Source organism: Cottoperca gobio, chromosome 6 (genome assembly GCF_900634415.1).
Source record: "Cottoperca gobio chromosome 6, fCotGob3.1, whole genome shotgun sequence".
Taxonomy (NCBI): domain Eukaryota; kingdom Metazoa; phylum Chordata; class Actinopteri; order Perciformes; family Bovichtidae; genus Cottoperca; species Cottoperca gobio.
The window spans coordinates 25992292-26018212 of record NC_041360.1 but is presented as its reverse complement, the minus strand read 5'-3'; the positions used below and the strand labels follow the sequence as shown (position 1 = coordinate 26018212).

Below are 25921 nucleotides of genomic sequence, written 5' to 3'. Positions count from 1 at the left end.
TTGTGTAGTTCTGTTTTTCTATTAGACTGCAGTTGTTTTAATGGTGTCCAACTCTTGTATTCACACTGGGATCATTTTCCTAAACACAGCAATTGCAAAAAATTGAACTACTGACAAAACCTGGAAGAGAGAGCGCAGACCTCCGCCAAGGCCGTGAATAAAGTGAATAAATATGCGTGAATCTGCTCCGTGATTTGGATCCGCTCCAAAACTTAATGTCTTTGGCCCATAATACACCCTTCTAAGTTTCATGAAAGTTGGGCCAGTAGTTTGCCGTAAAACAGACAAACAAACCGAACTGAACACATAACCTTTCTTGGCAAAGATAAAAAAGGATGCAAGTTGTACGAACCCAGAACCCTTCTCATCTACCCAAATCAGCCCAAGGTTGCACCCCAACATCTAATCAAAGCAGGCAGCTATAAGAGAGCCGGAGCCAACTCGCAATGGGTCCACCCAAACACATCCAAGTCTTCCAACACAGCCACAATCGAACTGACACAGCTGCTAATATGTTTCAGTTCTTTACCGAGTTCATCTCTGACCCTCCAAACGCTGTAACTCTACGGTCTTCAACAATCTAAATATATAATAACATTTAAGATCCTTCAAACTACAGCTGTGACGTTTCAATTCATGACCTTTGGTCGTCTTTTCTGGTCTGGAGTGTTTGGTCCTTTCTCTTTCTGTTTAATTTGGTATGTTCTTTCTCTTTTGGAAACCACCTTCAGAAAACTTAGAGTGACGATGTGCATCTTTTAACACTTCACCTCAGACTGGATTCCTGTGCTGCTTCTGGACATTGTTCTATTATGACTAGATTATATATCTATCTAAAATCTAATTGTGTTGTTGAGTTCATTCTTGATCTTGGAAACAACGGTTGACATATCAATCTCACCCCAGGGTCCATTTAGTAGCTGTTGGAGCTTTCAATCATATCACATAGTCTTCATCAGATGGAGTTTGTTCAGTTGTCATAGAAGTGCAGATGTTAAAATGTTCTATTTTGTCGGAGCACTTTAAGTAATTCTCGTTCACGTTGGCTTTAAAGTTGAGTTTCAAAGTTTATTCTTGATGAACAGCTACTAAACTGATTTTGAGGTGAGATCTTTCTTTCTCATGATTCGCTTTTTATCTGAGTTGCACAAACACAAAATCTGTTATCGCTGTAGTGAACCTTTGTTTGATGATATCATCGCTGATTGTGGAAATGAAAACTTATCACTGCTTTGTTTTGTTTTGAAAGCTGAAGATTTTTACTTTGAAAGAGTCTGAAAACTCAGTGTATCCTGATTTGACGTTGTTGTGTAAACAGTTCACCATCAGCTGTACTGTACATAATCCCACCATCCTCTGGGAGAACAAGTGTTTTCCTGACAACACCACAACCACGCCGTGTTTCTGTGGCCCGACACGTTGCGCAACGACGCAGAGCTTTATCTCTGATGTCCCCCCAGCGTTTTGTTCCCTTCTTTTCTTTCGAGGCACGAGTCGCTCGACACAGGCCACTCAAAGGCCTCACATTCCTACGGTAAGCCTATCTCATTGCCCCCCCCCTCCCCCTCCCCGCCAACACCCTAAAAAAAGACAGGACCATCAGCGACTTGGCGGCCCTCCCCTTTCTCCCTGTCAGGCTCCTCTGGCAGCTGGAACCAGTAGAGGAACGAGGATTCGCCACCAGTCGTCCACAGCATCTCTTATCTGAAGGAACCTCATGGAGCACAAGTCAATGAGCAGATTCAAGCAGGAAAACAACTTAGGGAAGATTTAAAGTACACGAGGAGATAAAAGTACAAGAAGAAGAGTTAGAGGTTTAAGTGTTTGGAGAGTTCTAAGACGAGCGCAGGACCATGAGTACCTTTGGGTACCGCAGGGAGCTGAAGAAGTACGAGGAGGTGGATGAAGACGAGCTGCTGGCCACTCTGTCCTCCGAGGAGCTCCAGGAGCTGGAGAGGGAGCTGGCCGACCTCGACGACAACGTCCCCATCGGCCTGAGGCAGAAAGACCAGACAGCCAAAACTCCAACGGGAAGCTTCGACAGGGATGCTCTGCTGAAGTACTGGGAGGACGAGAACAAGAAGCTGCTGGAGGACAAGAGGATGGAGGACGAGAGGATGGAGGACGAGAAGATGGAGGACAAGAAGATGGAGGACAACACCGGACAGGTGAGAGGGGAATTCACTTGATCCAGTTTTGTTTATTATCTTGAAGCCGACAGGAAGGAGAGTTTAAAAAGTGGTTGCTGCTGCACTTGCATCGCAACACGATGATCTGTAAGTTTGACAGAAAATAACTTAAGTGAAAGTGATGGATTATCTTTTTGTAGCAAGTTTCAAGTCTCTGCAGGTTGATTTTAACAGAAATGAACTGACAGAAATGATGGCATGGAAGGAAGACAATAAATCTGAAAACTTTATTATTATTTTTATAATTATCTAGATTCCCAGATAATATTAGAATATTAACGCACATGTGTGCAGTATTTTAAGTAATGAACCGATTTGAGTGACATTTGTCTGACTCTGACAAAATAAGACTCATCTAGATCAACACCATGACAGCACTTATGAAAAAAAGAAAAGAAAACAGATTCAGTTTCAGTTTGGGATTAAAGGAGCACTCCAACTATTTTTCACATGAAGATCAGTTTACTTGTCATGTTAAGTCCTGTTCATCCTGTGAAAACAGTTGTGTAGTGTCCTCTGTGGCTCTGCAGGAGGAACTCTCAGCTTTAAGACTACAGAGTATTATGCAGGTGTGGAGTTTGAAAGGTGCTATCCAATTGCATTGTGGGAAATGTAGGATTTTATGTTTTTGGTCCCATACTATGGAGTAAACGTAAGAATATCTTAGGCTCTATATCTAATGCTGTAGAAAGCATCACATGTATCCAGTTTATTTAAACGTGTCTGTGGAACACAGTCTAAAAATATAGACTGTCAGAGAAATGCAAATGCCAGCTTTAATGACTGTCTGCCAGCACTGGAGAGGGTGCTTAATTAAAAGTCAGAGGCTGGAGAATGTCAGGGTTCGACCTAATTTTCTGTCCTGTTATTGTGTGCAGGAGGGACGCCCAGATAAGAGCAGGGGGGAGCGAGTGACAGTGACCACCAGCGACCCCGGCAAGAGTCTGAACATTTCACCAAAGGGAAAGAAAGTGCAGAGTGTGTTTAGCAAAAATGATCTGAAGGAAGATCAGGCAGAGAAGAAAGACGAGTGTAAAAAGGAGGCTCCGATCAGGAGTAAATGTCCTCAGAAGAACGTTTTGTCAAAAGGCTCAAAGAGTGAATCGAAGAGGACTGAAACCACAGACCAAAACCTGAACACAACCTCCGATAGGGCGAGCGGAAACCCGATCGTCATTGATGAAACTCTGGAGCAGATCTTGTGTGACGACCCCACCGTGAGCGAAGTCAACCTCAACAACCTCGAAGACATTTCCCAGGAAACCTTGCTTCGTTTCCCTGAGGCCCTGTGCACAAACACTCATGTTCACGTTTTCAGTCTCGCCAACACCCACGCCGACGACCGGGTTGCCTTCGCCATCTCCAAGATGCTCCGTGAGAACCGCTTCATCAGAAACTTGAACATCGAGTCCAACTTCGTGTCTGGTCAGGGCATCCTGGCTCTGGTGGCGGCGCTGCAGCACAACAGGACGCTGGTAGAGCTTCGCTTCCACAACCAGAGGCACATTTGCGGGGGGAAGGTGGAGATGGAGATGGTCCAGCTGCTGAGGGAAAACACCACTTTGCTCAAGCTCGGTTACCAGTTCGACCTCCCGGGCCCGAGGATGACTGCGACCAGCATCCTGACGCGCAACCAGGACCAACAGCGACAGACGAGGCTCCAACAGAAGAAGGAACAGAGTCCTCCAGACATGTCGGGACAAGGTTCTGGTTCATCTGCGGAAAACAGACCTCCAAAGAAGCCATCACAATCATCTAAGACTGTTGGAAACCAGAACAGAAACCCTCCTCCTCCTCCTCCTTCTTTAGCCCTACCCACGAGAAAGATCTCTGAAATGGTCAAACAGCACGAAGGCTCGAACAGCTCGAAGACTCAGTCAAACCAAAGGAAGCCAAAGTCAAAGAAGCTCAAGAACGGCGCCAATGAAAAGGAGAGTGCAGATATTTTCAAAGACCTGAAGAATTCCTTGAAGCCGTCACTGCAGAAAAGACAAGACGAACCTTCACGCATGGCGCCACCGCCACCGCAGGGGTCGAGCCGCGATGACCTGATGGCGGCGATTCGTGGAAGCAGCATCGAGTCCTTAAAAAGGGTAAGACTCCCTGTGAGTCCGTCACCAACTCTTTATGTTTGGAGGAATTTTGTTTTGCTTGAGTGATAGCATCACAGACATCATTTAGCCTCTAAAAGCCATTAGACTCCGTCAGTGTGAACGCCTGCTGTCACCAGACGACAGCCTCTGTCATTCCTCCAGTCTCTGTCAGGTTATTAATAGTTTGACTTCTTCACCGCTGTTTGATAAGACCGCTGGCTGCTGGGAGGACAGCAGATGAGTGTTCAGATTTCAACTTCGTTTAAAGTGCTTTGAAGTATAGTGAGGGACAAATTGAGCTGGGAAATGTGGTTAAAATAAGTATATATTACAAAGATGATGAGTTTCAGAGAGCTCAGACCTCCTCACGGCCGTTTCTATAAGAGTAAATACTGTGTGTATCCGGCCCGTGACTCAGATCCACTCCAAAATGTAATGTGTTCTTCACCGGCCCATGCAGCACCCTTCCACCAAGTTTCATGAAGATCGGGCTCGTAGTTTTTACAAAACCAACCACAGTTGGTATTTTTTTACTCTTTAAAGCTTCAAAAGTGGAGACAGAAAGTCCCAAGTTGATATTTTGAAGGACAGACAACAGACAAAAGACAACAGACAACAGACAACAGACAAAAGACAACAGACAACAGACAACAGACAAAAGACAACAGACAACAGACAAAAGACAACAGACAAAAGACAACAGACAAAAGACAAAAGACAACAGACAACAGACAACAGACAAAAGACAACAGACAAAAGACAACAGACAAAAGACAAAAGACAAGACAACAGACAAAAGACAACAGACAACAGACAAAATATAAAAGACAAAAGACAACAGACAACAGACAACAGACAAAAGACAACAGACAAAATATAAAAGACAAAAGACAACAGACAAAATTTAAAATACAAAGGACAACAGACAAATTATAAAAGACAACAGACAACAGACAACAGACAAAATATAAAAGACAAAGGACAACAGACAAAAGACAAAATATAAAAGACAAAAGACAACAGACAAAATATAAAAGACAAAAGACAACAGACAAAATATAAAAGACAAAGGACAACAGACAAAATATAAAAGACAACAGACAACAGACAAAATATAAAAGACAAAGGACAACAGACAAAAGACAAAAGACAAAATATAAAAGACAAAAGACAACAGACAAAATATAAAAGACAAAGGACAACAGACAAAAGACAACAGACAACATACAGGTCTCCTCAGGCCTGAAACATGCTGTCTGAACGTGAGTTTATTATATATATATTATTGCGTGCTGTAACTCATCGTGTGTGTTTGTGTTTCAGGTGGATGCGTCAGAGGCCTGAACTCATCACTCCTGAACTCTTCTCACTTTGTATTGAAGTATTTCATTTTTATTTCACACTAAAGTGTCACTTTTTAAACAGCATCGTATTTCACTTGTCACACGGCGTCGCAGCTGCATTTCTGTATATTTCAGACTTTATTGTTATTTTGTTACCGTGTGAGACCGACTGAATGTGTGGAGAAATAAAGTTTATGTTCTGTCAAAACTAAGCTCATGGTTTTTTAGCACTTCTTGACAAAGGGAGTTTATACAAGTCTACTATTGTTTTTAGATTTCTTTGGACTCAGAATCAGAATAAAGTTCTTAAAGATGTTTTACAGGTGAATGTACTTTAATCTAAATGTTCTTTGGTTCGACTACAAAGGACTAATGTGGCCTTCAGGTCCTCCTAGGACATTTGTATGTTGAAACCACAAGCAGAATGGTGCTTTTACAAACCACTGGCTACTTTACATCCTACAACTTACAAAGTTCACAAAGATTGGTAATTATTTTAAGTTGTTTGTGGCTTTCCAGAGGTTTGTATCCAAAGGGATGGTCATACTGTGAACAGTGAATACCTGAGATGCAAGATGTTGGATTTTTGCCGATATATTCTGATATTTTCCAACTCATTCTGACTGATTACCGATGACGATACAGATATGCACATATCTTTCCACCTAATTTCAGAGAACATCAAGCCCGTCCTGCAGTGGAATTAACATGTTCTCATGCTTACTGTTATCTTTATGGCAGATGCACACATAACATACGAATCCTTTTCAAAATGTACATTCACTGGGCAAAATGAGAAAACTACTTTAACTCAGGTTACATGTAAAACATGCAATACTTCATGTGTTATGCAACATGAAAAATGCATCCTACTTCAACAGGCTTGGATGCCGCCGGAGACGATACTAAAAGAATAGGCACACAAGTTGCAAAGAAATGAATGTTTGTGGTGCTAAATAATGCGGTTTGTCTCCTCGTCACACGACCGGATCGTTGCCAATAGCAACTTTACTATCCACATCGGAGCCTTTAAAAAACTCCACAACAGAGACGTATTCAGGTCTTTGGTTCGAGTCACATGTGCGTCATCTTATCGCCGTCATGGCCGATGCTGAGACTGGATTTTAAAGCCTCTTTCTGCTTCTACAGATGATGTTCTGATATCATCGAGCATCCGAAGTAAATACTGTCACTTGTGTTCTTATTTTGTCAAAAAGACCATTTTGGATTGAACTGTCTCGGTCTAGATCTCCGCCGGAGTCTAAACAGTCGGATACATTTCATAGATTAATGACAGAAACAGTTTTAATGTATGTCTGACAGTGATGGCAGAGATTCAGGGCGGCTCATTCAAACACACTCTTCTTGTGACACACGACTCTTAAAGGCTTCATTACGGTTCGTTAAACAACTTCACATGTCGGTGACCTGAGAGGAGGATCCAGTCTGTGTGTTCGCTAATAAAGAGCGCTCACAGGGATTAAACTGCAGCACACACACACACACACACACACACACACACACACACACACACACACGATTATTTGGTTCATATTGAATTCTCTTGTTTTCCAAAGCGAAGTGTTATAAAATCTAAAGTCCTTCACAGTTCGACTCCTCGCAGTTGATTTATAAACCTGAAGCTTGAAGATGAAACAGTTCAGTTATGTGGAAGTAAAACAGACAACAGAGCGCCTGGCGTTCATTCCTCTTTACAAACCGTAAAGAATACAGAAGAGACTCTCAGGAGGCAGAGATGGAGTCTGACCACAGAAGTGCTGGAGCTCAAGAAGAAGCGGAGGATGTGTAAAACTCTGGAGTCTGGTCGTGGTTAGGTCGTGGTGTACGAGCACTTCCTGGACTCAAGATGAGTTAGTTTGAAGTGCAACACTTTAAAAGCCTCGATTGTAATTTCAGCATCAAGTCTTCGTCAGGGAGAGAAAGGTCGATGTGTGTCTGAAGAATCCTCTGAAGTCAATAGTAACTTCAACATGAGCGAGGAAGAGGACACATGTTAAAGCACAGGACGAGTAACGGGACGAAGAGACTCGAGTCAGCTTTAAAGATTTGAGACTCGACTTGAAACATGACGTCTGTTTATTTTATGTTTTCACTTTAAACATTAAATATAAAAAGGGACTATCTCTTGATTAAATGTAATTAAATAAATAAGCTTTAGTTATTTGTCCGTCAGTATTTTCTCAGCTCAACATAAAACCAGTGTTGGGAAAGTTATTGAAATATGTAATAAGTAAACACTTATATTACTAGAAACCTGTTAACAATGTAATAAGTCAATATTTTACTTCAAAGTAAAGTTACTTATGACATTTGATTACTTTTAGATTTGTTTTCCTATTTTAATATTTTAAACTATTTTAAAAAGTCCTGAAAACATTAAAAGTGTTGAGTTTACTGTTAACTTTCTTTAAAATAACTTAAATTAAGATTGCAACAGAACTAATGTTTTATTTCACACATAGATAGTGTGCAAACACGTGACTAAACTGTGTGACGTATGCGTGCGACGCCATGTTGGATGATATACAAATCAACAATGGCGTCTAAAGCGAACAACAACAATACAACTCCGACTTCTTCAAAGTATGTTGACTCTCTGGATCCTCTGCAAAGACAAGATTCAGAGGGAAAGTCCAAATGTGCGGCCGTGACCCGTACACGCTAAAGCCGTCAGATTATATTGAGGATTTAGATTCATTACCGCCGATTGAATATCCGGATATTGTGAACTACCTTGTGCTACAAACGTCGTGGGCAACCAACGCACACATGAAGGCGTACAAGATCTTAGATGCTTATAATGTCTTTGTTTCTGGCTGGGTCGGTAGTCTTCTTACCAAACCAGTGAAAGATGACAGGGTGCTCGTCCATGCCCGTGTGAATCACTCAAAGAGCTCGAGATACACCGCTCAAGCTGTGGTTTGTGAGTGAGAAGAGCGGCGATGTTATCCTCGCACGCTGTGATTGTATGGCTGGATTAAGCGAAGCATGTTCTCACATTGGTGCTTTGCTTTTCACAAGTGAAGTATTCTCAAGAATAAGCAAAACAAAACATGCACAGAAGAAAAGAGCAAATGGCATCGCATGTAAAGAAAGTGCCTTATTTACCAGTCAGCGATGTGGAGAAGTAAGGTCTTACAGTGTTCGGGTATATCATAAGCACAAATGTGTAACGTAAACATTGAAGACATAGCTTTAGCATGAGCTCTTACCAGATATAAAGTGGACGCCACACACACGGGTGAACTGAGCTTCTTCTTCTGTTAAATCCTCACGAGTTATGTTGCTAAACCAGCGTACGGCGTTCGGTAGACAGCAATTCATCCCTCTGTTGTGGATCGTTGTTTGTGATGATTGTAGGAAATCTAAAGAAGCGTTTCTCTGGGTCACGAGTAGCGTTATGACCACAAGTATACACTGCGCACACGTCTGGCATTTTCTTTCAATCTTAGACGTTTAAATACAAATAAAATTACGAAGCGTTGCAGCAACTCACACGTGTACGGGCGCCGTCTTGGTTGTATATATCATCCAACATGGCTGACTTCCGGGTTGGGACGTAAGCGTGACGTCACATGCACACGATCTATAAGCTTTTTACTGCGAGTAATAAATAAATGTAAATCACCAACATTTAGATTAAAGTAATTTAATTACAATCTTTTTCTCTGTGACTAACTGATTACATTTATTTTGTAATTTAATGACACAACTTACACACAACTAGTTTCTCCCAACACTGCGTACGACTGTATATAAAGTATCACACAGTGCAGGATCAGTGAAGTGTGATCTGACATCAGCTGCAGAGCTTCAGCCTCATGAATCACTTTCTAATCCAGTCTGCTTACTGAGGCTCTGAAGTCCATTATCAGCTGTTCAGAGTAAATGTGGACTCTCCTCGGGGGGAGGACGTGACTGTGGGACACCCCTCAGTGCAGCCGCCCACGTAGATGTTTCTCAAGTTTAACTGAAGGAAAATGAGATGCTCAATTGGTGAAGTGCTGAGAGAACCTGCAGCATGTGTTGGTGTGTGTGTGTGTGTGTGTGTGTGTGTGGGGGGGGGGGGTTCTGCACCGACCTGTCACTCAGCAGGACATGAGTCCTTTCTACAGACTTGTCTTCTTGCGTGCTGCAGAGACGGGACACTAATAATACAAATGTGAGGAAGAAGTCTGTCAGAAGCCTCGAGCTAAATGCTAACGTCACAGAATGCTAACATGCCTCCAACACACTGATGTTTAGCTAACAGTGTGCACCATCAGAGTTATCTTAGAGCATGCTAACATTAGCAAATGAACACTAAACGCAGTACAGCTGAGGCCCGATGGGATGTCTTGAGTTCTGCAGGATTTGGTCATAAAACTGTTTTTAAATTAATATTAACTATTTTATTTGCATTATTTGAGCTCTTTTGTCATTTTGACCAGTTTTCTGCAAAAAAAATAAGATAATTGACATTATTTATATTTGGAGAAATGCTTGTCGGTAGTTTAAAGAATTAAAACAAAATGTTTATTTTACTCAAACACAGAAACTGATGGTTTTGCAATGGTCTCTTAATCTTTTCCAGAGCTGCATATAGGTTAGCTGTGGGACATTTATTTATTAATAACTAAGAAGGTTCCACAGGCTAAATCCGATGCATCAATGTTCATGTTTATTTTGGCCACATAGACTATTTTAAACACCCGACATCTTTTCTTTGAAGCAAGTTCATCAATTCTCTTCAACTAGAACGAGACGAGCCCAAAGTATAATGAGAAACACGTCTTATGTGCGGGCCGGATCACATTTGGCCTCCGTCATCGACACCTTTCACACAGAACGACACGGCGGCGCTGCAGGAAGTCAAAGTGATTATTTCTGATCCTCTGAGGACCATGAAGGTTGTTCAGAGCAGAGCGATTGACTCCACACAGCTCTCATCCTGGAGATGGTGCAGCTAGCAGCTAACGATGCTAATCTCAGATTACAGAAGCAGAACCACAAAAGACCAAGACACGAGTTTCTCTGTAAATATTAACATTTATTTAAGTATACAATTTAGTATTCTCACCCCCCCAACCCTTTTCACAGGTTCACTGTCAGTATCCCGGCTTCTCGATGCAGCATTAAGCCTCGCTGGAGGACGGTAAAAACTCTGAACACGAACAGTTAAAACGAGCGTCGGTTATTTCTTGCAGATACCACATTTGGTTCATTATTATTTGCTTTTTTTTTCTTTAATTATTCTGCATTTACAGTCGCATTGCATAAAATTATACTTTGTAAACCGAAGGACGGAAGAGGATGAACTATATTATCTTTTAGTGTTTTCTTTTGCATGACGTGATATTTGAAATACCGACCAGAGCGTTGACGTTTCCTCCCGCAGGAAATAACGGAATGATGTCACAACAAAAAAACAACCAACCAGACGACAAGAACCAAACTTCCATCATTTCACAAATGCCACAGTGGTGTGTGTGTGTGTGTGTGCGCGCGAGTTAATGTGTGTGGACATGTTTTTGTATCAAGCCAAAGAGAGTGAAACATCGTCAGCCATGTTTGTAGTCAGCCATGTTTGTAGTCCCATTTAAAAAGGTCACGATATCACAAAACCTTTAGCTCTTAAGAATGTCCATCGCACGTCACGTCACCTGCTTGAAACTAAATAAAGATTACTCGACAACACACCTGAATAACAAACTATCATATAAACTGTGTGCAAATAAACAGCTTTAAACTTAATAAAAAAACAAAACGTTGGAAATCCACACGAGGCGACTGAGCCGACGCATTTTGTCAAAGGATTTATGAAAAATAACACGATTAAACTACCATGACTCCTTTGGCAGAGCGAGGCAGGTCTCAGAACGGACCAGTATGGAGGGAGACCCTCTGGCAAATCCTGTCGGAGTACAGCCACGTGCTGAATTCCTGCACACTTCCTCGCAAACACGGGAACCGATAATACCAACACCTGAGTTCTTTGAGTGACCTCCGTCTGTGTTTTATAAAACCTCTTTGTGTGTAAAATGCGTCTCTGAACCGGACCGGCAGGTGCAGCCTGGTCCTGCTGAAAAGTGCGATAACAATGAAACTGCATCTCAATGCACGTCGCAGGGGATAGAAAGACTTGCGTTTGTTTTTGAGTATCACACGTATCACATGTCCAAGTGAGAAGAGTTTGGTTCAAACAACACAGAACTTTTACCCCATTGTGTCCTGTGTCACTCTGATACTCATTTTAACTTGACAATTTCATTTACATACGTAGCTTATTTACGTAATTTATTTGAACCAAACCACGATCTTTACGAAACCTAACAAAGTTTTGTTTCAATTCCCAACGTTGAAAACAAAACTGTGACTGTAATCCAAAGAAATCAGTTTATCTCGAAACGTAATGAGAAGTTTCGAGTATGGGAACGTAATGTTTGGAGACGAGGTTAGCAGTTGACATTTAGCCGATATTTTTCCCTTGCAAGTTATGTTGCCTGCTCCAAATGAATTTGTGTCCGTCTTTACTTTTTAAAAGGTGCTGATGTAAACGCCCAGGCGCCAAATGGCGACAGCGTCCTGTACGACGCTGCAGGGTTCGGGGACGCAGACCTGTATCAACATCCTGCTGCAGCACGGAGCAAATCCCACGTCCACAACTGAAACTCCCAGCTGCCCATCCACCACCCGCATACGAGGGACACTACCTGTGAGAGGGTCATTGAACTGTTGACACTGTGATGAGCATGAAATTTGCTTTTGTTGGTCTGAGCCAAGGAAGCCCTGATGGTCAAACAAAGACCTGTTGCAACTGTCCAGCTTTCATGCAGCTTAGTTTTCTGATGCTTTAGTTCTTTTACAATGATTTACTCTTTTCTCCATCAGAGCTTTGAAAGATTTTGATCCCGATCACCACTCGACGAGCCCTGCGGCTGTCCGGCCACAGCCCCGTCCACTCGGCCGCTGACGAGGCCGCACTCACTGCCTGATCGGCGGCTGCAGAAAGGCTTCGACATCAACGCGCATTGCCTCACATCTCTGACAATTATGGAGACATGAGGAGAAGCCCGCTGTACTTCACCCGTCTCCAACGGGGACGAGACTCATACTGAATTCTGCGGAAGTCCGGAGCCCAACCCGACCTGGACCCGCTTGCGCTGCCCTCCTGGTGGCGGTCCGGTCGGGCCGCTACGAATCGTGAAGCTGCTGCTGGCGGCCAACGCGGACGTGAACTTGTTTACTTCACGGTGGTGAGCGACACAGTGTTTTTCCCCCGGCGCTGCAGTACTGCCTGAAGGACGAGGCGATGACGAGCGGCTGCTCAACAACGGCTACGACGCCGAGAAGTGCTTTTGTTGTAACCACGACGACGACTGGACGAACTGAGCGAGTCTGTTACTCACAAGATCAGGCAGGAACAAGTTGCTTTGAGTCTTTACAGTAAATTATGTTTCAAAAGAACATTTTCTATCATTGTTCTCTTGTTCTTCTCTTTACTGGAGACAGTTCGGCCATCTGGATCCAACGTTCTGCTCTCACATATGAACAATGAATATTTAAAATATGCACCGTGTTTTCTAATGGAGTAACGCAAAGCTAATGTGGTTTTTTTTGGCACATTGATTAAATTTACCAGACTGTTCTGCTCATTGGATATTTGGACGTGGTCCTATGATCAGAGCGTCCTTGACAACGGTCTGTTTATACAGAATAACATACCGTAGAATTGTTCATTGACCAATCAGCATCGAGTATCGTCTAAGCCTGTAAAACTTTATTATTGACCATAACTATTAAACTAAGTTCACACACTTATACGGTGAAATACCTTTTGTCATAAAAAATAATAACTTGTGCTGAACACTTAGTGGACGACAATTTTCAAATATTACTATTAGATATCACCAAGAATATTTTTTGTATTACAAGTTTTCTGAAATTTATGTTTAATGCAAAGGAGGCATTATGTAACGCTAACTTTTGGTGAATTCAGGAGAAATCTACAGACGCCGATAGAAAGAGTTAGTAAAATAAACACCTAAATGCGTATTTTACATGTTTTTCTTTCCACTTATGCAAAATAGCCCGAAACCCCCGCAGTGTCTCGTCTAAATGTTTGATTGCTACCAAACTTCATTCCTAACTTGATCTCCATGAACTTTCACATCAATGAATGTGCGTGAATCTCATCTTCTTGTCCTGGAAACAGCAGTTAGACTAAATATTCTTAAACTGAAGGTCCTCTTGCTTTCTTTTTCTAGAGATCCAACTGCTGTTCATCAGCAAAAGATTATTTAGATATTGTCTTGTCCTGATATCTACAAAATGGACAAACCATGCGTCTCCACCAGAGTATTTTTGGGCTTCATGCTCGTATCTGAGTCAAATGAACTTGTTTTTGTCGAACAGTTTTGTGATTCGTCACGTCTCCTGCTGGAGCACCTGTGTGGGCCGGGTCGTGTCGATCCTCCTCGCAATACGTCGGACAGGTTTCCTCTCTGCGAAAACTGACGAAGATCCTGAACAACAGAAAGAGTGGCCTCACATCCACAGGACCACATGTGGTTTAACAATGAAAGACGTACCTGCTCCTTCTGCCTTATTGGTAGGACGGATGATTTTGTCCTTAAGGCTGTTCTCTGTGACCTCCAGGTAACCCTCGCTCTCTGTCTCACCTGAGCAGAGTGCTGATCAGGAAACACCTGAGCTGCAGCGGTCTGATGTCTCTCCAGCTCCAAACAGGCTGAAGGACTACCTGCTGTTTCAAAGACAACGAGCTTAATCCACAAATTGGTGGCGTTTGCCTTTAATGGGAATAAACATCTAGTAGAAGCATATAAAGATTTTATTAAGATAAACACGCAGGAAGTGTTGCTTTTGTATCTACGGAAATTGAAACAGGACTAGGTCTTACTAAAATGAACAAACGTGAAATTAGAAATAAAGGCCTGTCTCTAATACAAACAGTTTAAATAAGGTCTGGAGGTTAGTAACGGTCCAATGTCCTGTGGTGAAATGGAAATTTTAAAGTCAGAAGTTCAACCTGCAATGATCATTCGCGTTCTTTCTAATGCCAGCAGGGGTGATTCCACTGGTTTCAATAAGAGGTCCATTTGTAAGAGTCTACGAAGAATAAACTTCTCACTGGCTATTTTTTCCGTCAGTAAACATATTCCTAATGGTTCATGGTCTCATCGCTAGTTTAAATACTTCTTCAATACAGCGTGATGCTCATTTTGTAAATGATGGTGTTATTTAGTAAATAGACGATAACAAGGTATGTTTTAAGGGTGTAGCTACCTTGTGATTGACAACGTTTAATGTTAACTATTATTCAGTGTTTGGTTGAACTTAGTTCAACCCTGTCTTCGTCACTTCTGTTCCAAAAAAACAAGATGGCTACGGCCAAAATGCAAACTTGAGGCTTCAAAACGGTAGTCCACAAACCATGGATGACGTCAGGTGTGACTACGTCCACTTCTTATCTACAGTCTGGTCTGGACCAAAGTGGATGAACATAAGTGTATGACTCTTCAGAGAGGATTGGGGTTTCCTCCCACCTAGTGGCCATTAGAGGAACTGCAACTCAACACACTTTCTACCTAGTGTTTTCCAATTGTGCTCGACACATCATCACACACTGACAGTGAACACACAAGGAGGTGTGGAGCTGCTGACCTAGCTGACGGTCTAAAATTTAAAACCCCCTGACCTGCAGAAATAACAACAACAACGTGGCTTCACATTCTGCGGGTCAGACGAGACCTGATAACAGACAGAGGTCGCAGTGTTTTAACCAGACTGTTGACAACACCTGGAAGTCGTGTCAGATGTGAGCAGGCTGTAAAGCAGTCAGGTGTGTTAATGTGCTAAGCACGCTAAGCAAAGCACAAACAGATGAAAATGAGTAATAAAACAGGAGTATATGACTTTTTACAGGATATTTAGGTGACATACATCCATCCAGCAGCCACACTGAAGGACCTTCGTTCTGGTCACAGCTGATTGCTTTCTGTCTGTTTGGATTGAACTGAACTAAAGTTAAAGGTTATGTGATACAAACTTTATGTAGAAAGGTGCAGTGCAGAATAAATAATTGCTTTTCCTGAAATACGATATGATGTGTGAATTAAATGTTGTGGCAGGTCCAAATTATGTTTTATTTACCTGTGTAACACGTGTGGTTGCCACCATGCTTTTGCTAACAAGCTGTGAGCCAATAGTTTAACGACGTTGGTATCTCGTCGTGGGATCTCTGTGCCTTCAGCGATCAGACTATTTACTATTAAGCCGTTAGTGTGAAAGAACAGAAAAAATGGCTCATTTTGAAAGTATGCGCCGGGATTCACAGGCCAAAAAGAGGATCCAGGGAGAATGTTGGATCCAGCTGAAGGAGTTTCACGGGCTGCCACTTTTCTTCTTCAACCGTTAAGCCTAACGCTGAGATTTGCTAGTTAGCTAACTGGGAATCTACAGGTGGGCAAACACGGTGGTTTTGACATGAACGCAATGGAAGGAGAATGTGCGCCATCTAGTGGCTGAATGTTATCAATGTTATCATGTAGCAAATTTAAGCAGCATTCATTTCATTTGTTGGCCACTCGGGGGCAGCAGGAATGATCTGAATCCAACATCAGCCTTATTATGACCATGTAAATAGTCGTGGAGCATTCTTATGAAACTGCTTGTGTGTGGTTGTGTGTGTGTGTGTGGTGTGTGTGTGTTGTGTGTGTGGTGTGTGTGTGTGTGTGTGGTGTGTCAGAGGAAAATAAATACAAATAGTGTCACAAGTGTAATCATAGAGAAGTATAATAAACCAGAAGGGCACTTGAGGTGCAGAGCTCCGCCACGGCTGTTTCCATCGTGTTTGGTACCCGCGTCTGAAGTGTAACAGGTTCTTCCTTCGCTCATGCTACTCTTACACTTCTAACGTTAATGAATTCGGGCGAGTGGATTCTCTGTAATCCTGTTGACCGTACCGAAAACATAGCATCCTTTGCGGAGTAATACATACATGATTAAAGTATAAAGATAAATAATAACTTAGCCCTGACTGTGATGGATTTATCTATCTGGAAGGAAACTTCTCTAAAAACTGAGGGATGTTTGGAAATATCCAGTTTCTACAGGCAGAAACCTCCAACGTGCTCCTTTGTTTTGTAACTGAACATGTTTCCATTCTCCGTCTGGCTGCAAGCTGATGACTAACGCTAATCACCATATCCAGGTCAAAGGTCACATTTACAGCAGATTAGGATGAGAGTGCTGTTGTGTCACTCAGTCTTTCACTTCAAATGTAACACGAGACGACTTCCAAGCAGCTTGTTAAACTCTCAGTGATGGTGCATGTTGTTGCTGCGACTCTAGGTTGTCTTGGAACAAAAACACAAACCGTCCAATCCCTCAAAAAAAAAAACGATAAACTGAAGGTCAGTTCCTACACATCCACACTAAGGTTACGCAAGTCCAAGGTAGACACAATAATGACACACCTATGTCACATGGTAGAAACATTTTGTGTAGTTCTGTTTTTCTATAGACTGCAGTTTGTTTTAATGGTGTCCCAACTCTTGTATTCACACTGGGATCATTTTCCTAAACACAGCAATTGCAAAAAATTGAACTACTGACAAAACCTGAAAGAAGAGCGCAGACCTCCGCCAAGGCCGTGAATAAGTGAATAAAATATGCGTGAATCTGCTCCGTGATTTGGATCCGCTCCAAACTTAATGTCTTTGGGCCCTAATACACCCCTTCTAAGTTTCATGAAAGTTGGGCCAGTAGTTGTTGCCGTAAAACAGACAAACAACCGAACTAACACATAACCTTTCTTGCAAAGATAAAAAAGGATGCAAGTTGTACGAACCCAGAACCCTTCTCATCTACCCAAATCAGCCCAAGGTTGCACACCCAACATCTATCAAAGCAGCACTATAAGAGAGCCGGAGCCACTCGCATGGGTCCACCCAAACACATCCGTCTTCCAACACAGCCACATCGACTGACACAGCTGCTATATGTTTTCAGTTCTTTACCGTTCATCTCTGACCCTCCACGCCAACGCTGTAACTCTACGTCTTCAACAATCTAATATATATAACATTTAAGATCCTCAAACTACAGCTGTGACGTTTTCAATCTGACCTTTGGTCCGTCTTTTCTGGTCTGGTGTTTTTGGTCCTTTCTCTTTCTGTTAATTTGGTATGTTCTTTCCTTTTTGGAACCACCTTCAGAAACTTAGAGTACGATGTGCATCTTTTAACACTTCACCTCAGACTGGATTCCTGTGCTGCTTCTGACATTTTTCTTTGACTAGATTAATATCTATCAAATCTAATTGTGTTGTTGAGTTCATTCTTGATCTTGGAAACAACGGTTGACATATCAATCTCACCCCAGGGTCCATTTAGTAACTGTTGGAGCTTTCATCATATCACATAGTCTTCATCAGATGGAGTTGTTTCAGTTGTCATAGAAGTGCAGATGTTAAATGTTCTATTTTGTCGTGAGCACTTTAAGTAATTCTCGTTCATCGTATTGCTTTAAAGTTGAGTTTCAAATTTTATTCTTGATGAACAGCTACTAACTGATTTGAGGTGAGATCTTCTTTCCATGATCTCTTTTTTATCTGATGTTGCACAACCAAAATCTGTTATCGCTGTAGTGAACCTTTGTTTGATGATATCATCGCGATTGTGGAAATGAAAACTTATCACTGCTTTGTTTTGTTTTGAAAGCTGAAGATTTTACTTTGAAAGAGTCTGAAAACTCAGTGTATCCTGATTTGCGTTGTTGTGTAAACAGTCACCATCAGCTGTACTGTACATAATCCCACCATCCTCTGGAGAAACAAGTGTGTTTTCCTGACAACACCCACAACACGCCGTGTTTCTGTGGCCCGACACGTTGCGCAACGACGCAGAGCTTTATCTCTGATGTCCCCCCAGCGTTTTGTTCCTTCTTTTTCTTTCGAGGCACAGTCGCTCGACACAGGCCACTCAAAGGCCTCACATTCCTACGGTAGCCTATCTCATTGCCCCCCCCTCCCCCTCCCCGCCAACACCCTAAAAAAAGACGGCCATCACCGACTGGCGGGCCCTCCCCTTTCTCCCTGTCAGGCCCTCTGGCAGCGGGAACCAGTAGAGAACGAGGTATTCGCCACCCAGTCGTCCACAGCATCTCTTATCTGAAGGAACCTCATGGAGCACAAGTCAATGAGCAGATCAAGCAGGAAACAAACTAGGGAAGATTTAAGTAACACAGGAGATAAATGTACAAGAAGAAGAGTTAGAGGTTTTAAGTGTTTGGAGAGTTCTAAGACGAGCGCAGGACCATGAGTACCTTTGGGGTACCGCAGGGAGCTGAAAAGTACGAGGATGTGGATGAAGACGAGCTGCTGGCCACTCTGTCCTCCGAGGAGCTCCAGAGCTGGAGAGGGACTGGCCGACCTCGACGACAACGTCCCCATCGGCCTGAGGCAGAAAGACCAGACAGCCAAAACTCCAACGGGAAGCTTCGACAGGGATTCTCTGCTGAAGTACTGGGAGGACGAGAACAAGAAGCTGCTGGAGGACAAGAGATGGAGGACGAGAGGATGGAGGACGAAGATGGAGACAAGACGATGGAGGACAACACCGGACAGGTGGAGGGGAATTCACTTGATCCAGTTTTGTTTATTATCTGAAGCGACAGGAAGGAGAGTTTTAAAAGTGGTGCGTGCTGCACTTGCATCGCAACCACGATGATCTGTAAGTTTGACAGAAAATAACTAATGAAAGTGATGGATTATCTTTTTGTAGCAAGTTTCAAGTCTCTGTCAGTTGATTTTAACAGAAATGAACTGACAGAAATAGATGGCATGAAGGAAGACAATAATCTGAAACTTTATTATTATTTTTATAATTTCTAGATTCCCAGATAATTATTAGAATATTAACGCACATGTGTGCAGTATTTTTAAGTAATGAACCGATTTGAGTGACATTTGTCTGACTCTGACAAATAGACTCATCTAGATCAACACCATGACAGCACTTAATAAAAAAGAAAAAAACAGATTCAGTTTCAGTTTGGGATTAAAGGAGCACCCCAACTATTTTTTCACATAAGATCAGTTACTTGTCATGTAGTCCTGTTCATCCTGTGAAAACAGTTTGTGTAGTGTCCTCTGTGGCTCGCAGAGGAACTACTCACTTTAAGACTACAGAGTATTATGCAGGTGTGGAGTTTGAAAAGGTGCTATCCAATGCATTGTGGGAATGTAGGATTTATGTTTTGGTCCCTACTATGGAGTAAACTAAAGAATATCTTAGGCTCTATATCTAATGCTGTAGAAAGCATCACTTTTCCAGTTTATTTAAACTGTCCTGTGGAACACAGTCTAAAAATATAGACTGTCAGAGAAATGCAAATGCCAGCTTTAATGACTGTCTGCCAGCACTGGAGGGTGCTAATTAAAAGTCAGAGGCTGAGAATGTCAGGGTTCGACCTAATTTTTCTGTCCTGTATTGTGTGCAGAGGGACGCCCAGATAAGAGCAGGGGGGACGAGAGGACAGTGACCACCACGACCCGGCAAGATCTGAACATTTCACCAAAGGAAGAAAGTGCAGATGTGTTTAGCAAAATTGATCTGAGGAATATCAGGCAGAGAAAAAGACAGTGTAAAAAGGAGGCTCCGATCAGGAGTAAATGTCCTCAGAAGAACGTTTTGTCAAAAGGCTCAAGAGTGAATCGAAGAGGACTGAAACCACAGACCAAACCTGACACACACCTCCGATAGGGCGAGCGAAACCCATCGTCATTGATGAAACTCGGAGCATCTTGTGTACGACCCCACCGTAAGCGAAGTCAACCTCAACAACCTCGAAGACATTTCCCAGGAAACCTTGCTTCGTTTCCCTGATGGCCCCTGTGCACAAACACTCATGTTCACGTTTTCAGTCTCGCCAACACCCACGCCGACACCGGGTTGCCTCCCATCCTTCCAAGATGCTCCGTGAGAACCGCTTCATCAAAACTGAAACATCGGATTCCAACTTCGTGTCTGGTCAGGGCATCCTGGCTCTGGTGGGCGGCGCTGCATCAACAACGGACGCTGGTAGAGCTTCGCTTTCCACAACCAGAGGCACATTGTGCGGGGGGAGGTGGAGATGGAGATGGCCATGCTGAGGGAAACACCACTTTGCTCAAGCTCGGTTACCAGTCGAACCTCCCTGGCCGAGATGACTGCGACCAGCATCCTGACGCGCAACCAGGACCAACAGCGACAGACAGGCTCCAACAAGAAGAGGAACAGAGTCCTCCAGACCTGTCGGGACAGTTCTGGTTCATCTGCGGAAAACAGACCTCCAGAAAGCCATCACATCATCTAAGACTGTTGAAACCAGAACAGAAACCCTCTCTCCTCCTCCTTCTTTAGCCCTACCCACTAGAAAATCTCTGAAATGGTCAAACAGCACGAAGCTCGAACAGCTCGAAGACTCATTCAACCAAAGGAAGCCAAAGTCAAAGAAGCTCAAGAACGGCGCCAATGAAGGAGAGTGCAATATTTTCAAAGACCTGAAGAATTCCTTGAAGCCTCACTGCAGAAAAGACAAGACGAACCTTCACGCATGGCGCCACCCGCCACCGCAGGGGTCGACCGCGATACCTGATGGCGGCGATTCGTGACAAGCGCAATCGAGTCCTTAAAAAAGGGTAAGACTCCTGTGAGTCCGTCACCAATCTTTGTTTGGAGGAATTTTTTGTTTTGCTTGAGTGATAGCATCACAGACATCATTTGCCTCTAAAAGCCATAGACTCCGTCAGTTGTGAACGCCTCTTGTCACCAGACGACAGCCTCTGTCATTCCTCAGTCTCTGTCAGGTTATTAGTTTTTGACTTCTTTCACCGCTGTTTGATAAGACCCTGGCTGCTGGAGGACGCAGATGAGTGTTCAGATTTCAACTTCGTTTAAAGTGCTTTGAAGTATATGAGGGACAAATTGAGCTGGGAATGTGGTTAATGTTATATTACAAAGATGATGATGTTCAGAGAGCTCAGACCTCCTCACTGCCGTTTCTATAGTAAATACTGTGTGTATCCGGCCCGTGACCAGATCCACTCCAAAATGTAATGTGTTCTTCACACCGGCCCATGCGCACACCCTTCCACCAAGTTTCATGAAGATCGGGCTCGTAGTTTTTACAAAACCAACCACAGTTGGTATTTTTTTACTCTTTAAAGCTTCAAAAGTGGAGACAGAAAGTCCCAAGTTGATATTTTGAAGGACAGACACACAGACAAAGACAACAGACAACAGAACCAAGACAAAAAACAGACAACACAGACAACAGACAACAGACAACAGACAACATACAACAGACAAAAGCAACAGACAAAAGACAACAATAACACAAAAGACAAGACACACAGACAACAGACAACATACAAAGCAAACAGACAAAGACAAACAGACAAAAGACAAAAGACAGACAACAAACAAAGACAACAGACAATCAAACAAATATAAAAGACAAAGACAACAGACAACAAGACAAAGACAACAACAAAATATAAAGACAAAAACAACACGACACATAAAACAGCAATAAAAACAAAAAAAACACAGAACAGAACAGACAAAATATAAAAGACAAAGAACGACAAAGACAAATATAAAAGACAAAGACAACAACAAAATAAACAAAGACACGACAAAATATAAAAGACAAAGGACAACAGAACAAAATATAAAAGACAACAGACAACAGAACAACAAATATAAAAGACGCAAGACAAAGACAAAGACAAAATAAAAGACAAGACAACAGACAAAATATAAAGACAAAGGACAACAGACAAAGACACAACAACATACAGGTCTCCTCAGCCTGAAACAGGCTGGTCTGAACGTGAGTTTATTATATATATATTATGCTCCTGTAACTCCTCGTGTGTGTTTGTGTTTCAGGTGGATGCGTCAGAGGCCTGAACTCACACTCCTGAACTCTTCTCACTTTGTATTGAAGTATTTCATTTTTATTTCACACTAAAGTGTCACTTTTTTAAACGCATCGTATTTCACTTGTCACGACAGACGCGTCGCAGCTGCCATTTCTGTATATTTCAGACTTTATTGTTATTTTGTTACCGTGTGAGACCGACTGAATGTGTGGAGAAAATAAAGTTTATGTTCTGTCAAAAACTAAGCTCAGGTTTTTTAGCACTTCTTTGACAAAGGGATTTTATACAAGTCTACTATTGTGTTTTAGATTTCTTTGGACTCAGAGAATCAGAATAACGTTCTTAAAGATGTTTGCTTACAGGTGAGATGTACTTTTCTAAATGTTCTTTGGTTCGACTACAAAGCTAATGTGCCTTCAGTCCTCCTAGGACTTGTATGTTGAAACCACAACAGTAATGGGGCTTTACAAACCACTGGCTACTTTACATCCTACAACTTAACAAAGTTCACAAAGATGGTAATTTTTAAGTTGTTTGTGGCTTTCCAGAGTGTTTGTATCCAAGGATGTCAACGGAACAGTGCATAACCTAGATGCAAGATGTTGGATTTTTGGCCGTATATTTCTGATTACCGATGACGATACAGATATCACATATCTTTCCACCTAATTTCAGAGAACATCAGCCCTCCCTGCATGAATTAACATGTTCTATGCTTACTGTTATCTTTATGGCAGAATGCACACATACATACGATCCTTTTCAAAATGTAATTCACTGGCAAAATAGAAAACTACTTTAACTCATGGTTCAGTAAAACATGCCACTCACTTCATGTGTTATGCAACATGAAAAATGCCTCCGACTTACAACAGGCTGATGCCGCCGGAGACAATACTAAAGAAGTAGGCCACAAGTTGCAAAGAATGATGTTTGTGGTGCTAAATAATGCCGGTTTGTCTCCTCGTCAACACTCTTCTTGACACACGACTCTTAAAGGCTTCATTACGGTTCGTTAACAACTTCACATGTCGGTGACCTGAGAGGAGATCCATTCTGTGTGTTCGCTAATAAGAGCGCTCACATGATTAAACTGCGCACACACACACACACACACACACACACCACACATGATTTTGGTTCATATTGAATTCCTTGTTTTCCAAGCGAAGTGTTATAAAATCTAAAGTCCTTCACAGTTCGACTCCTCGCAGTAACTGAAGCTTGAAGATGAAACATTTCAGTTATGTGGAAGTAAAACAGACAAGCGCGCCTGCGTTCATCCTCTTTACAAACCGTAAGGAATACAGAGAGACTCTCAGGAGGCAGAGATGAGTCTGACCACAGAGTGCTGGAGCTCAAGAAGAAGCGGAGATGTGAAAACTACTCGGAGTCTGTCGTGTTAGGTCGTGGTGTACGAGCACTTCCTGGACTCAAGATGAGTTAGTTTGAAGTGCACCACTTTAAAGCCTCGATTGTAATTTTCAGCATCAGTCTTCGTCAGGGAGAAAAGGTCGATGTGTGTCTTGAAGAATCCTCTGAAGTCAATAGTAACTTCAACTGAGCGAGGAAGAGGAACACATTTTAAAGCACAGGACGTAACGGGACGAAGAACTCGAGTCAGCTTTAAAGATTTGAGACTCGACTTGAACACATGACGTCTGTGTTATTTTATGTTTTCACTTTAAAACATTAAATATAAAAAGGACTATCTCTTTATAAATTGTAATTAAATAAATAAGCTTAGTTATTTGTCTGTCAGTATTTTTCTCAGCTCAACATAAAACCAGTGTTGGGAAAGTTATTGAAATATGTAATAAGAAAACACTTATATTACTAGAAACCGTTAACACATGTAATAAGTCCATATTTTACTTCAAAGTAAAGTTACTTATGACATTTCATTACTTTTAGATTTGTTTTCCTATTTTAATATTTAAAAAACTATTTTAAAAAGTCCTGAAAACATTAAAAGTGTTGAGTTACTGTTAACTTTCTTTAAAATAACTTAAATTAGATTGCAACAGAACTAATGTTTTATTTCACACACATAGATAGTGGCAAACACGTGACAAAACTGTGTAACGTGTGCGTGCGACGCCATGTTGGATGATTACAAATCACAATGGCGTCTAAACGAACAACACAACAATACACTCCGACTTCTTCAAAGTATGTTGACTCTCTGGATCCTCTGCAAAGGCAAATTCAGAGGGAAGTCCAAATGTGCGGCCGTGACCTGTACACGCTAAAGCCGTCAGATATATTGAGGATTTAGATTCATTACCGCGATTGAATATCCGGATATTGTGAACTACCTTGTGCTCAAACGTCTGGGCAACCCACGCACACATGAAGGCATACAAGATCTTAGATGCTTAATGTCTTGGTTTCTGGCTGGGTTGTAGTCCTTCTTCCTACAACCAGTGAAAGAGGACAGGGTGCTCCGTCCATGGCCCGTTTATCACTCTCAAAGAGCTCGAGAACTAACCGCTCAAGCCGTGGTTTGTGAGTGAGAAGAGCGGCGATTGTTATCCTCGCACACTGTGATTGTTGGCTGGATTAGCGAAGCATGTTCTCACATTGTTTGCTTTCTTTCACAAGTGAAGTAGTCTCAAGAATAAGCCAAACAAAACAATGCACAGAAGAAAAGAGCAAATGGCATCCATGTAAGAAAAGTCCTTATTTACCAGTCAGCGATGTGGAGAAGTAAGTCTTACAGGTTCGGGTTATCATCATAAGCACAAAGTGTACGTAAACATTGAAGACATAGCTTTAGCATGAGCTCTTCCAGATATAAAGTGGACGCCCACACACACGGTGAACTGAGCTCTTCTTCTGTTAAAATCCTCACGATTTTACTGTTGCTAAACCAGCGTACGGCGTTCGGTAGACGCAACGATGTACCGGATGTCCTTCATTTTGAACTGTGTGGACAACATGATTAATGTCACTGATCATGTTGTTGTGGAGTAAACAGACACATAAGAAATGTTCAAAGCTTTTACGCTGACTGTAAGTCTAAATGCGAATCAAAGAGGTCAAAGGTCAGCAGCAGATGGAAAAGGTTCAGTTCACTCTTGAATTATCTCTCTTCATTATTTCCGCAGCTTCTCATCGACATGTGTTCTAACATCGGATCATAACGACACAACACGTGTTCACACGACAGACCGCTTCATTGTTGTTGCCATTAATGTGCACAGAGTGACATTACACTCCATCGGGTGCTGCAGTGTGGCCCTGCATGTTAAAATGCACTGGAACAGGTGACACCTATAAATAGCGTGGTGGAGGAGTGTGTGTGTGTGTGTGTGTGTGTTGTGTGTGTGTCAGTGGGGGAGG

General features: G+C 42.3%; 1 protein-coding gene across 1 annotated transcript; it reads left to right on the top strand.

The window, feature by feature from the left end:
• The first annotated feature begins 1697 nt into the window (after nucleotides 1-1697).
• Nucleotides 1698-5788, top strand: LOC115009218 (leiomodin-2-like). Its single transcript, XM_029433080.1, has 3 exons — nucleotides 1698-2168; nucleotides 3068-4282; nucleotides 5606-5788. The coding sequence occupies exons 1-3, from the start codon at nucleotides 1854-1856 to the stop codon at nucleotides 5624-5626; spliced, it is 1551 nt and encodes a 516-aa protein (XP_029288940.1). The 5' UTR covers nucleotides 1698-1853; the 3' UTR covers nucleotides 5627-5788.
• The last annotated feature ends 20133 nt before the right edge of the window (nucleotides 5789-25921 follow it).

Bases quoted from the DNA above. Each gene is read 5' to 3' on its own strand.
- LOC115009218 (XM_029433080.1), top strand. From the start codon at position 1,854: ATGAGTACCTTTGGGTACCGCAGGGAGCTGAAGAAGTACGAGGAGGTG. The intron at 2,169-3,067 runs GTGAGAGGGGAA...TATTGTGTGCAG, and splicing joins TGGAGGACAACACCGGACAG to GAGGGACGCCCAGATAAGAG. The intron at 4,283-5,605 runs GTAAGACTCCCT...TTTGTGTTTCAG, and splicing joins GCATCGAGTCCTTAAAAAGG to GTGGATGCGTCAGAGGCCTG.